Source organism: Uloborus diversus, chromosome 6 (assembly GCF_026930045.1).
Source record: "Uloborus diversus isolate 005 chromosome 6, Udiv.v.3.1, whole genome shotgun sequence".
Classification (NCBI taxonomy): Eukaryota; Metazoa; Arthropoda; class Arachnida; order Araneae; family Uloboridae; genus Uloborus; species Uloborus diversus.
The window spans coordinates 128,461,017-128,476,408 of NC_072736.1; the positions used below are offsets into that span (position 1 = coordinate 128,461,017).

At 34.9% G+C, this 15,392-nt stretch overlaps 1 protein-coding gene across 1 annotated transcript in view; it reads left to right on the forward strand.

The window, feature by feature from the left end:
- The window catches only part of LOC129225256 (glutamate receptor ionotropic, kainate 2-like), a 276,786-nt gene that overhangs the window by 187,829 nt on the left and 73,565 nt on the right, over positions 1-15,392 (forward strand). Inside the window, exons 3-4 of the mRNA XM_054859840.1 lie at positions 8,198-8,452; positions 13,444-13,619. Coding sequence (XP_054715815.1) covers positions 8,198-8,452; positions 13,444-13,619 — 431 coding nt within the window. The remainder of the gene's footprint in view (positions 1-8,197; positions 8,453-13,443; positions 13,620-15,392) is intronic.

Genomic DNA, 15,392 nt, shown 5'->3' on the forward strand with positions numbered 1-15,392 from the left:
CATACACAACTACACACAAACACATACACGCTTACATGCAGACACCTACACATATACATACACATACGCACGCATACATACAGACACCTACACATACACACACACCACAACATACACACATACATACACACAACTACTCACACATTCACGCATACATACAGACACCTACACATACACACATACATACACACAACTACTCACACATTTATACATACACACAGACACCTACACATACACACACATACAAAAACATACACACACACACATACACACAACTGCCCACACATCATGCTTGCACACAGACACAAACACATATGCCTACACACACATACCCTCTACACACAAACACACACGCCTACATACACACACTCGTGATTGCGAAAAACATGATTTGAATTCAAGATGTCAAAACTCAAATTATTATTATTATTATTATTTTACAATACATTACTTGTTTCCTTCACATATGTTTATGTCAAACTTACCTCAATTAATTTTTAGAGGAAAAGTGATACTTAAATTCCAGTAAATTCACTATTTCTTATGTGCTTATACATTATTTCTTGATTTTTTTTTTTTTTTTTTTTTTTTTTTGTGACTGTCCCTTAAACAGAGTGTTCCTTAATTAGAGGTAAATAGTTGGAAATCCCTATTCAAAGGGCCTGGACCGGAAAAATGTTCCTTAAATAGAGGTGTCCCTTATTCGGAGGTGTCCCTTAACGCAGGTTCTACTGTATTTTTTTTCCTGAAAGAGCATGCTTAAAAACATAGGATCTGACCATTTTTTGATAAATTTGTTTACGTTTAATATTTAAAAAAAAATTACTTAAATCGAAGCTCTTTCACTGTTTATAGCTTCTGCCGATGGCATCACAAATGATGAAATGCCATTCCGTGTTGCCATTCCCAGTGCAAAATATTTAATTCGCATCTTTACTCACGTGTATTGGCAACGATATGATTGGTAGCAAGCGTAGAGCGCAATTTTAATTCGCTGCTTGATTATCATAACGTGGAAACGTAGTAGAAAGATGCGGCAAAGTGCATCATTTTTGACGTCATCAAGACCACGCCTTGTTTGAAAATCGGACATTTAAAAAAATTAATTTAAAAAAAAAATTGTTCGGAAAATAAAAGTATTTTCTGGGTTCATGTTTTTTTTTTTTTTTTTGCTCATTCTATTCATTTTAATGACTAAAAAGTAGTACTTTTAACTGAAGGAAACCAGCCCATTGTATTTACCTAAGATTAAAACTAGTTTGAGAAACAATATTGCTTGTGTATTTCACTTTTATGCACTACCAATTTACTTTCTTGACTCTATCTCTGCATATTTACATTCAGCAATTCGTATCTAGTCTAAAGAAAAGTTTTATTAAAAAAAAAAAAAAAAGAATTTAAGTCCTTATCTATGTGTTTTCTTTCGAAAAAAGTTTTTCCCTTTCACCTTTTAGATAATAATAAGGAATGAAAAGATATGTACTAACTTCGTAAAAGGAAATATAACAACGTTAAATCCTACAAATTTGCGGAGCAAAATGCAGTTCTCTGCAAAGTTGTCCGATTTAACGTTGTTGAATTTCCTTTTACTTTTCTCACAAAAGTTTTTTTTTTTTTTTTTATTACCAGCTTCATATTTTATATTTTTTCCGTTTGCCTATTTTAAAACTAAGATTCACAAAGTAAAATATTATTAAATTTTGACTGATAATGAAAATGCATGGTTCTTAAAGAAAGACTATGTCATTCTTTAATACGGTATTTTTAGTGTAGGGGAAAGCTGGACTAAACCGTGGAGAGAAACAGAACATTTTCTTTCAAGTATGTTCGATAAGATCTTTACACTTTCCTATTTCCTTTCTTCTGATTTGAACTATTCCTCGCACAATTCTATCAGTTTGAAATAACAACAGACTCTGCAGTGAAATTTTTTTCAAGACATTGGCGAGATTTATTGGAACACTCTAGTGCGTAGAATATTTGATGTAAAAAGTGTGCACAAACGATTTTTTTTTAAGAGGTAAAAATTATTCTACAGTTTATTTAGCATTGGGGTCTTAAAAAAAATGCATCAAGCACTTAAACAGTTTCATGAATTTTAACTTTATTAGTTTGTATATGCAGTAAACGTATATCAACTAACATAAATTATTTGGGCGCAAAATTTTGGGGTGTATTGGATTTATATGATAATTAAATACAAGCTATTAAAGCGGAAGAAAATAAAGGAATGCTGGTCCATAACATTCCAAGCAGTTTAACGGGAGGAAAAATACAGTATTACATCTAGATGGAAAGGACAGTTTGAAGTAAATATTTTTTTATTCTTACTGCTGTTGGGGTGTTTTTTTTTGCATAAAACAGAGAGTTCGTGTTGGCCTGATCGGTAAGACGCATCGGATTCGTAACCGGAGGGTCCCTGGTTCGATGCCTGCCGGTCGAAGATTCTCCGTGTTCGTTAATGGAGACTGAATCACGTTAAATCTGCCGTGGTCACAAAGTGTTGGACCAAGGATAACTCTGCTTCTGATCTGGGTCAAAAAAAAAGAAAAAGCTGTCTTGACCCCTATCTAACCGAGTCAAATGATACTAGTACTAATTGCGGAGGACTCTGGAATGTGATGATGATGGTAATGATACAAAACGGAAGAAAAACTCCTAAACTTACATACAGTTTAAATGGAATAAATACCTTTGTGCAAAGACCGAGAATGGGGCTTAAAAGTGCGGGGGAATTTTTTTTAAAGGAATTTAAAGACCATTTTAGGCTATCTTGTGTGGGGGGAGGGAGGCTTCTGATTTTCTCTCGTGCAAATGTTTTGTAATTGTAGTTTTAAAAACGCCGTTTTTGTAGAGTTTTGTCAACGTTTGGGAAACAAAAAGGAGTTTCCACGGTTGTCCCCGTAATGTTTTTTTTTAATAAAGTCTAATTACCAATAGTAATAATGAAAACGAAGAAATTTGGACTGTCTGTGGTAATATAAGAGTAAGGAGTGCTCCTTACAATTAAACTGATGTCTTCAAGACGCAAATTGAAGCCATCTTTAGCAAACTTAGAGCAAGGGGTTTGGGGTTCGCTCCCAGAAATTTTGCAAAGTTTAAAACGTTTTTTAAACGTCTTTTAAAACATTATTTCAGACTACTCTTTTACTGACTTAAGGAGGAACAAAAGGATTCGGATGTGTTCTCCTAGTTTTTTTTTTTTTTTTTTTTTCTGAACTGATGAAATCCTGAGAATTCGATTTTTAACTTCCTTTGGGAACTTCAGAAAAAAAATCTCCGCTTTTTTTTTCCTAAGTTGGAGTCTTAAAAACGCAGTTTTACGCTATCTAGGGGATTCTTTTCCTGATTTTTTCCCTCAACTGCAGTATTTATAATGCAACTTTAGATCATTTCTAAATTTAAAGGAAGGAGGGAATGCGCTCGAAGATTTTCTCTTGGAAAATTTTCAAAATTGAAGTTTTAAAACTGAAATTTTAAACAATATTTGGTGACGTTTGGATAATCTCATCCAGAATGGTTTGAAAAGAAGTGCGGGGGCAGCTCCCCCTCCCCCCAACCGAATCGCTGTCACTATCTTTGTGCTTGAAGAGTTTTAATAAGAAATAACAATGTATAATAGCACAAAAATTGCCGATTACTGCATACACGTGTTTTGGGATTGCAAGGAACACCTTTTTCAACACAAAATAAGTAAGCTTATGGATGAAAAGACATCCGGCAGAATCCTCATATAACTAATAGCCGATGATAAAGTAACCCGTGTTGTTTCAACAATTAAACTCGCGCCACGGCATGACAATTTGATAAAATGTCTTGGTAATGTTTAACATGCGTGGAAAAGCTTTATTGTGACAAGGATGAACTCGATCCGGCAACTTAACAGTTTTACTGGTAAAACTGTCATTTTAGGAAAACGAAGGAACCAAAACAATTCGCAACTCCAATAAACTATAGGGGGCGCTGCAGCCACTGTCTAATGGCGGATGAAAAAGGTAAAACAAACAAATGCCGTAACTTATAACTTGCTTTGACGTCTTTTTTTTTTTTTTTTTTTTTGAATGACAGTAATTTTTCATTGTGTTTGTGGGAAGCTTTCTTTTCTATTCTTCTGAAATTACATTACACCATAAACTGTCTGAAGCCTGTAATTTACCCCAAAGAAAACACGTGAAATGGACTGTTTTACCCTTTTCAATAGTATTGTTAATCACCGCGAGGTAGCGTATTAGAGCTCTGGAGTTGCGAATTGACGCTATCTACTGGAGTTTAGAGTTATCTTTAGATCTAAAACCTTATTAAATTCAAATAAATATGAAACACCGGCAGACCTCGTGGTAGCTGTTCATAACCTCCCAATACTGCCCTATAAATACCAACTGGATCATGAAATTCACTCTGATAACAGTCGATGGATGCACCGTATTTATGGGTTGCAACAACATCAGTTTTACCCTCCTAAAATTCTTATTATTTAAATCCAAACTTACGACTGTCTGTTACTGGACCTTTGTCTGTTACTGGTACCGTTACCTTACTCATTTATAGGACTCGACCGATGCATCGGCGCCGATGGTTCAACAATTTAGCCATCGGCATCGGCATCGGCGGCCGATGCTAACTTGCAGGAAACATCGGCCCATCGGCCTTAAAAACATCGAAAAGCCGATGGAATTGGCCGATGTTTTTGAAAAAAAAAGACCTTTGTTTTACTTTTTAATACAAAGTAAAGGAAGTTATTGTTTTCAAACAAAATTGTTTACTTAAATTTCAGTATGAATTTATATTTTAGTCACCCCTGAAAGAGATTTTAATACTGCATTCAGGTACCAAACACGTTAATTATTGCGTTGTTTCTTGCGGCTGGATGTACGTATGTATCTCTCATAAGTCATAACTAAAAAATGGTAAGCTGTAGAAGGCTAAATTTTCGCCTGTGGGAAGTGCGCACGTTCCAGTTGTGACCTACCCTTTTTGTTTTCGATCGGATGTTCTAAAAAGTCTATTAACTGATTTTTTTGGGGCTATTAATTACTTACTTCAATGCAAAACTAATATAGCGTCTCAGACTGACGATCATTTGGTGATATATTGCAGAATTGGAGACCATGGAAACAAATATGAGATGGCGAAACCGGTTTTGTTTCATTTTGTTCGATTCCAGTTGAACCGACGGTTATTTTTAAATTTTCGATGTTTGTAATATGAATCACAGTAATGCAGTCTTTTCTGTATCGCTTCGGCGGAGCTACAAGTTTGGGGCCCATCGAAATACATTTTGGGGCCGTATTTCTCTATCACAGAAGTTGTAAAACATTTATCAAAAGCATTTTTGTAACTCCTACGGTGCCCCTATGGTTATGGGGCCTCTCGCGCAATTGCAACATTTGCTACATTTTAAATCCGCCAACGACTATTTTTTGTATTTCCGAGAACGCTTTTCCCTCCTCCCACTCCCTTAATTTCTGAAATTAAACTCTAGTTGTACTTCTAAGTTGTTTAAAACTAACACCATTCATAAAATAAGATTTTTTTTTTCAAGTTTTATCTATTGTTTAGGAAGAATTTAGAGCATTAATTAGAAATTGATTAAAGACGTTTGGAATGGTGACATAATTCAGAAAACAAAGGGATTTTGAATTTTTTCTTCGGAAGTGCTGAAGTAGATTCAGAAACTCTTCCGAGGCGTTGGTGGTAGCGGTTCTGTACTAAAAAAATTAAGCCGAAGTTGGGGCCGAAGTTTAACGTTGTGAGTTACTCCAAAATCAGAGGGTTACCCCCTAACCCTCCCTTGTCGTTTCAAGCATTTCTTAAATATTTGGCGATAATTTATTTTGGTCAAGAAATGTCATTTTGCGTATTTTTTATACTTCTTTCACCTATATTTTGTAATGCGCCACCTTTTTTGCATCATTAATAGCGATCGATTGAAAATTATTGTTAAATTGAAAAATTTAATTTGAACGTATTTGTAGTGCTTCATAAAAGATTAATCAATCAAATTGTTCAATATTACGAGAGCAAACATCAAATCAAGTAGTATATATATGTTTTCAGTTATTAACTTGGTGTAAATATTGAGTTTGTTTATTGTAGCTGCGTTTTAAGAACCTCGCTCATTTCATGGCTATTTCTTTTTTCTGCAAAATTTATGTCACTGTTATACATTTTATGAAAAATGCCAACTTTTCTATTCATAAATTTTAAATAAGTATAAAAATATTCCTATTATGATTTAATATTGTAATTTATATGTTATCTTTTTTGTTTAACTTGATGACTAAAAAATGTCTAAGTGCAATCTTTCCAGTTTAATAGCGTAATTTGTTGACGGTTTCATATTTTTTTTTTTTTTTTTTGAATGATTAAAGAACATAATTTAATGCTTTTTAACTATGTTTAGTTTACCTAAATCCAAACATTATTACAATATTACTGAAATCTTAGTTATATGTTCAATTAAAAAAAAATCAATTGGTTATTAAACAGTCTCTTTGTTTTTCCTCCCTTTTTTTTGGCTGTTGTTCTTTGTATTCCATCATACAGCAGTCAAAAAAGGAGAAGCATAACTACACCCTATACAGATTGTACGTAGTACGATCCAAAAGTTCGAGGGACAAGCTGTATAAAACCTTACCCAGAATAGCTCACATTACCGAAGCACATCCACCTACAAAAGGTCATCTTGAGGGACTATGTACTTCAGCCAGTGTTCATATAACTTTTGGAAAAACTCCTGGAAGCCTTTTTTCGCTACCTTCTGTGATTTAGCTTTATCTTCTCCTGACGGAAGAAAGCAGCGTCCATGCAAATGTTTTTTTTTTTTGCTGGGAACAGGTAAAAGTCACACGGAGCTAAGTCCGACGAAACGTGATGTTATTGGTTTGTCATATCAGAGTATTGACCAATGGAACCGTGCATCCTCAACATGAAAGTCGCCTTCTTCCCCACGATGAAGTCAAAGCAGCAGCGAAAGAGGCCTTACATTAGGTTGTGATAAATGTATTCCCGGAGTCCTTCTAAAAGCTATACGAACGGTGGCAGAAGTGCATAGTCGTTCAAAATGACTATTTTGTAGATAGATTCACGGTAAATTTTTATACAACTTGTCCTCGAACTTTTAGATCATACTACCTACGTATGAGTTTTCAACTTACTATTTCATAACGTTTTTGAGTGCCGTAAGTTTACGCGCATGAAAACATCACAAGAGAATTTGCGATAATTAACTAAGGAGGCTTTCAAAATGGATATTTCGGCCATCTATATGTTCTTAGGTACATATGCATGTACATATGCGCCGAAAAAACTTGTGAAGTTTAAATTGGATAATCGTAAAATAAAAATTTAGGTCGAAATCTGATTTTTTTTTTGGGGGGGGGGGATTACAATTCCTTATTCGTAGAAAGGAAGTAAAGTAAAATGAATCATGATCCTTTAAATCCCTGACAATCTTATCAATTTATTTCTGTTAGATTTTTTTTTTTTTTGCCATCGGCCAACAGCATCGGCCATCGGCCATCGGCAATCGGCCATTTGGAGGAAAACAATCGGCCATCGGCCATCGGCCATCTTTGAACAATCGGCCAACAATCGGCATCGGCCCATCGGCCAAAAAATGCCATCGGTCGAGCCCTACTCATTTATTGAGCAATCACGATTGTTTATTGTTCTCACTTGACCGTCCTTGGCGTTGTGGTTCCTTTTTCAGCTTGGACCAGCCTCTGCAGCACCACCGCCCACCGTAAACTTCAGGCGCGGCTCCTCCGGTCTTGAACACTGTCCCCCGGATTCCGTTTCTCCTGGTCGGTGGCGTCCATGTCCTAACACACGCAGCTCATATACACACATACACACACGCCTACGTGCAAACACATAGTTCTACGCACACACACACAAGCCTACACACGCACACAACTGTGCACACGTAACCGCCCAAGAGGAAGGTCAGACTTGGGGGACAGGAGCCGTTTCTAGAAACAACAACTCCAATGAGTAGGGTCCTGTCGCAACTCGTGATTGCGAAACACATAATTTGAATTCAAAATTTCAGAATTCAAATTATTTTAATTTCTTTTCTTCTGAATTAAATACTTCTGAGAAAAAAAAAGAGTGGAATTTAGTTTCAAATATTTTTCTCCTTTTTATACGTATCGCAACGTTTAATTGAACCACGTTTTTTCTCTCTTCGTTACAGCCTGTCAACAGGTGAGTGGCGGAGCGAACGCGCTCTTCGGTCCTCAGGAGCCCCTTCTGAGCAGTCAAGTTCAGAGCGTGTGCGACGCCCTCGACATTCCGCACGTGGAGTCCAGAATCGGCATCCTGGAACCTGAACAGAAAGAATTCTCGATCAACCTCCACCCTGGCCCTCGAATCGTAGGAGCCGCCATTCGGGACCTTATTCACTACCTCAACTGGACGCGAGTTGCTATCCTCTACGAAGAGGACCTCTGTGAGCACAACGCTATTGTTCTTTTACATCCTGTGTACCAATAGCCCGGTTATGACATCCAGAGAATCCAGTTTCGCTTTTGTTATGGAATCATCAATCTGGATTCTTTATTACTGACAATAAAGCTGAAAGTCTCTCTGTCCGGATCTCTGTCTGTCTGTCAGGATCTCTGTGACGCGCATAGCGCCTAGACAGTTCTGTCGATTTTCATGAAATTTGGCACAAAGTTAGTTTTTAGCATATGGGTGTGCACTTCGAAGCGATTTTTTGAAAATTCAATGTGGTTCTTTTTCTATTCCAATTTTAAGAACAAAATTCTCATAAGATGGACGAGTAAATTACGAAATTATCGTAACGTGGAACCGTAACATGGGAACAAGCCAATTGGCGAGACAATTCGCCATACATTATTTGTAAATATACAGGCGACCCAAAATAGCTTTTAATTTTCTATTACGGGCAAAGTCGTGCGGGTACCACTAGTAGTCAATAACCGAGATGGAGGCAGATGTCATTTCATTGAAGCTGAGAGTGCCATCAAACTGGTAGGTAAAACTAATTGAGCACACCAGTGAGAGTACGCAAGCTATGTATCGGTTCGACTCGTAAAAGCCGAGACAGAACTTCAGGTAATGTACCCACAGCCCGGTTATGACATCCAGAGATTGCAGTTTCGTTTATATTATGGAATCATCAGTCTGAACTAGTCAATAACCGAGATGGAGGCAAAAAATCTCCCATAGAAACTTGTTACTTATTGTTATTTTACCTTCATCAAAAGCATCGTATATGTCTCGTCTTGCCTTCTTTTTGCTATCTTTATGAGAAATAAAGGAGAAAGTTCTGCAATCACACAATTTCTCTCCTAGACTTTCTATTTCATTGAATGTTTACTCGTTTTCCTGACCTGTACTCACTTTTATACGTATCTACTAGTGGTGCGACATCGATGTCTGTTTTTGAAACATCGATATTTTTACCATGATGTTTGTGGGGCAATGTTTTTTCTAACATCGATATTTTGCGTTGGACATTTTTTTCACTGTCGATGTTTAGTATTTGAACCAGAAATATCCTTAAAAAATATGTTTATGTCTGGTTTATAGTTATGACGAAAGTTTTGTTATTAGATAAGTTATTGGGAGATCTGGCATATGGAAAAGAGTTTTCCATTCTTAGTTGTGAATGGAAGTAGACTCATATTGCAGAAAAGTTGACTATCCCTTTTTTCAACCACGTTTGAAAAATTTTACAAATTTATCCAATTGGTTCGAATTAATTATTAAATAACTTTCTTTCAGTTTTTTATTATTCAAGTGGAAATGTAAAAGAAGTCACGAAATAATTCCAAATAATTTCTACTGATGTTTCAACTCCTTGTATTTTAAAAATATAAGTTATTTATTCCTTTTCAATACATAATTTGGAATGTTAATAATTAATTATCATTAGTTTTTCATTGACAGTTCAAAAATCTTCTTGTTTAATAAAGTGATTACTATGAATTTAGTTCTAGCATTAAAACATTATTTAGAGTTTATTATGCAGAAATATTCATTAAAAAGATGGATGTTTTTTTATCGATGTCGTACCACTAGTATCTATAAACGTGCGAATAGCTGAAATATCCATTATGGATCATACCCGAGGTAATTATCAGGAGTTTTCTCGTGACGTGTTCACTATCATGTCAGCGAGTGCGTCAGGAAAAGTGCAAAATGGAATTCAGTTCAGTCGAGTCGTTGACTGATAGCATAAATGTATGGGAGAACGTAGAACTTGACTAAATGCTTTAGCAAAAAATTAAACCACACCTCAAAAACATAGGAGCGATTTGAGTATCCATGTCGACGGTGTTATGCAAAAATGAGTTAAATCACAAAAATTCAAAAAATGAGTTATTCACATAGGAGCGATTTGAGTATCCATGTCAACGGTGTTATTCAAAAATGAGTTAAGCCACAAAAATTCAAAAAAATGAGTTATTCACGTGGGTTGGTAAATAAGCTGACATACGAAAGGATGCAAAAAAGATTTTAGCCAAATTCTGTATTACTATGCTGTCTAATAAACAAAATACCAATCCTCTTTTAAGAAACTGTTCCTTGATGTTCAATTTTAAACTCATTTTACTCAAAAGCATTTCTTGGTGGATTGACCCATTTTTGCATAACACCATCCATATTAAAAGTGTAGTAGCATAAGGAATAATATTAACGTGCACCTATATATGCGAGTATAGGGTTACAGTAGCAGCAGATTGATCATTTAAACTAAAAGAAATAATATTTTTGTAGGCGTTTAAAAACGGGTATTTCAAAAACAATAACCGAATGGAATGTATAAAAGGAACGAAGATACAATATGAAAGTGCTTTAAAGTGAGGAGAATAGTGCATTTAAAGAATTGTAAATTGGAGGGGAAACTAAAATCAAAGAATGAAACAAAGTAATAAGATGTCTTTTTAACAAAAACCCTTTTGTTTGAATCGTAGTACTAATGCTGTTCCCCTCTCCATAAGCCTGCTATTAAGCTTTCTTTTTTATTATTTTCTGAACTAACTTCTTTGTTATTGATCTTTTGTTTTTAGCATTATTAATGCTTTTCATGCATTTTTTCTCAATCTTTCTTTTTCCTTTTTTTTCATTCATTTATTTAAAATCTGCAAGACAATTATTTGGAAATTTTGTTTTTTTTAATGGACTTTTGACTCTTACAAACTGTTAAACAAAACTGAAAGCTGCATTAAAATGTAAAATAATCCACCAAATAAAAAAACAAGGTACAGTAAAACCTGTCTACAACGATACTGTTGGGACCTAAAAAAAAATATTGTAATAGACAGGTTATCGTTATAGAGAATTTGATTGTTAATGCTGACATTTTGCTTGGGCTAAAAAAAAATATTGTTATTGAAAGGTTATCGTTATAGACATTATCGTTATACACAGGTTTCACTGTATTGAACGTTATAAAAAATCCTTTGGAATGGAAAATTCACCACCAACTTAACTATACTACACCAAAAACTCCGTCTTCTTGTAAAATAGCCCACTAAATAAATATATCGAGCAAGCAAAAAGCATTAAAATGTCTATTAGAATATTAAATAAAAGCACGAAGAGCAAACATTGTAACGATGTTAATATTTTCCTGTTTTGCCAAGCTACAGTTGAAACATATCGCCAAGCGTCTTTTATTCTACATTCTTACCGCAGTTTTCGTGCCTGTGCAATCAGACACGGAAATTTAAATGAATATTTTCCTCAGCAAAACGCACTTGTTTAATTAAATGGGATAATTAAAAACTAACTGAATGAAAATAATAAACTTTTCTCTACTTGTGCTAGATTTGACGTAAATAAATGTTTTGAATTTTAAGGTAACAATAAACACATGTTTTGATTTTTCAAACGTCAATTAACCTCAACATGAATGCTCCGTAATGTCAGATCTTTTCATTAAAAAAAAGTACAACAGAAAATGTCGAAATCTTCTTCTGAAAAGGAACAAAAATGAACTGTCATCCATAAGAATCTGAGCTTACTTGTTTGAATCATCAATCCATTTTCTTATATGGTACATTGTTCTTCGGGGCATTAGACGGAACTAAGTATGGGATAGAATGTTCTACAACCTTCCTTCTGCAAAACATCAAATCTGACCTATCTATCAAGATTGATAAGATCTTGCTGCATCTTCACAATTGGAGATAAAAAGAGGAGAAAGCTTGACTCTTGCCTGCAACATTTGTGATGGATAACTTCTCTTTTTAATACATTCTGAGAAAAAAAACATCAAAGCCTGCATTCAGAAGTCATTCTGGAATTATTACTGTTCTGATGTTATGGTTACATTCAGCTTTTAAAAGAATGCAGTGTAGTTATTAAAATACTCGAATATCAGACGAGGGTTGAAAAAAGAAAAGAATAGGAGGAACGTATTTCTCAAAGAGAAATTAAGAGATCTGAAACGTCACGAGCTTACGTCACAGGGCACTAATGGGCAGCCTTCCTCCGAAGATCCCTTGTTTTCGCTACGGACATTTTGAGCTCGCTGATATTTTTATTTTTTAGATATTCAATAAACCTTTCGAACACACTATGGAGGCCGGATTCGTTAAAGCACAATCTAATAATCTTCCTCGAGTAACATCAATGATGGTATTCGAATATTTCCGAGAGGATGAGAGGTTTAATGTTCCAGAAACGCGAGGAGTTAAATGCGAGGCTTAAGTTTCGTCTTCGAAGCCAACTGCACGTCCTTCGGCTTCTCCCGCGGCGGAAAAATGCATGACGTCACTTCCTGTGCCATTTGACGTCACACGCGCTTGAACTTTAAAAATTAATTTAGAAAAAACTACTAATCGCATCGCAAAATTTTTTTCACTTATGATATTTATACATGTTACTCTATCATATAAAAATAAAATTGAAAAATCGAAAACTTCCCTATTGGAAGAAGTCATACTTAACTACCCTGACCCGTTTAAAATAATATTCTTGCAAATACTTCCGTGAATAATTTTGTTTTCTGTACTTTCTCCCACTTCACCCTACCTCTTTGTCTGTAGCCTTACTTTGTACCACACGAGGGGTTCGCGCAGCAGATCCACCTTTTTGACAGGGTTCGGAAGCAGATAGCGGTATGCGGATACGTTGAGTTGCGCCAGCTAAAGCGCTTGCAAAGTCCCGCATTGGGCGTTAGCCTAGCTTGTAGTTTACCCCTAAATGTGTGAACCTTACCTGACTAACCGTGAAGTATGATATGTACCATACCTCGTTGGTGTATTTGTTGTCTGTACTGGTTGGTTTATGTAATAAGACGAATCAAGTGATAAGTCATTTCAAATCAAACCACTCTTACAAAACCCAAGTTCAACTGATTCCATCAAAAGGGCCTTTTTTAATTCATTGCAAATTTTTACTCGATATCGTTTCTACTTATTCGAGTAAAAGTGCTTATTCTTATCCTTCTTTTCTTGTCCTCAGCGTTGATAAGCTTACAAGAGCTTATTCGACCACCTGTGCCGCGAGACCTGCAACTGATCTTCAGAAAGACAAGTGTGGAGACCTTTCGTGATACCCTCAAAGACGTACGGAGTAGGGGGATCTTCAGCATCGTCGTGGACACTCGGCCGCAAAACCTTCCCCACCTTCTGCAAGCAGTGAGTCTTCTTTATTATGATAGATCTTCTTTTGATGTACTAAAAGTTGTTTTCTTTAAATATTTTTGAATAGAGTGTTTAATAGAGGTACATTGCACTGTCAATTAAATCAATAAATTGACGTTTAAAAAGTAAGTGAACAAAAGTAGTTATACTGTAGTATTCCCTCTCTTCAACAGTATTTAATTACAAATAAATGCAACTAAATATGCCATGACAAGTATGAAATGCAACATTCTAGATAGGCTTTCATTGATTTTTTTTTTCTAAATCATGCTGTATAGCAGCAACTATCAGGGCTACTAGTATCATCTCTTGCCCCAAGACAGAGGAGAGGTTCACTTACCATGTGTACTGGTTATCTCCAAATTTTTAATTTTGCCACTTACATCCCATTGCTTCTCTGTGTCTCAATTGACGTCATACAACCTGTCCCTAGGGGCTTGCACAAGTAACCAATTTTTACATTTAGCAGACCGTTTGTCACACTCGTACTGATAGTCAAAATTCCTTCCTTTTGAATCATGATCAATGTAAAAAAAAAAAAATCATTATAACCATATACAGTCGGAGGTACCTAGTTTCACGATATGGCCTGTCAAAAATAATAACGTTACTTGCGTAAATATCCTCTGTTCTAAAGTTCTAAAATTCATAATGCAGTCAAACTTGGTGTCAGGCTCATTTGAGCACAGGGAATTCATTTGTATTGTTAGAAATACCGCTATCTAATCAGAATTTAGTAATTAGTGCTCATTTAAATTGGAATGCGAATTATTATAAAAAAATTATTTCAGTAGAAAATTTTATTTGAAAAGCAAACTTTTACCGATATTGATCGACACCCGATGGCGGAGTAATCAAGAAGTGTTACAGTTTTTCCTCAGGACTTACTTAATTGCTTCATTGATATTCCAAAAGATTGCATTTTGTTCTCTTTTGATCATCTAGTTTAAAATTTAAAAAAGTCTTTTTAAGTTTCTTTTTCTTTTTTTTTTTTTTTTGCGATAGTTATTTTAATTTTAACAAATAGACTGCAATTACCTCCCGATGCTAAAGTGTCGCGTTAAGCCAAATAATTTTCATACAGAAATAAGTTTCTTTTTTTTCATGCCAAACATAAAATTTAGTAAACAGTGGATTAATCAAATAAAAGAACCTAAATGAGAATAGCAGTTAATAGTTTCTGACAAAATCAAAGTTTACTTTAAAATTTTGTTCGTACTTTTTTACACCAAAGTAAACATCTAATTTATTCATCAGAGTTGAAACTGCTAATGGAGAACAAAAAAGAAATTGGACTTTGCTTATTCTCGCAAACCAGAAGGAATCGATAGGGCAATCTTGTCATCTTCAGAAAACAAGAGCGAGAACATGGGGGAGCTAATCTTTCTTAATAAGCTGACTAATTACATTAAGTTCTTTTTTGATTATCTAGTTTAAAATTAAAAAAACTTTTTATTTTTTTTTTCTTCATTAGCTCTCTTAATTTTAACAAATAGACTACAATTATCTCCCAATGCAAGAGTATCGCGTTAAAATAAATAATTTTGATACATAAATAGTTTCTTTTTTTCATGCGTATCATAAAATTTAGTAAGCAATGGTTTTACAAAATAAAAGAACATAAATGAGAACAGCAGTTAATAGTTTGTTATAACACCAAAGTTAGCTTTAAAATATTGTTTGCTCATTTTTTATACCAAAGTAAATATCTAATTTATTCATCAGAGTTTAAACCGCTAATGAAGAACAAAAAAGAAACGGGACTTT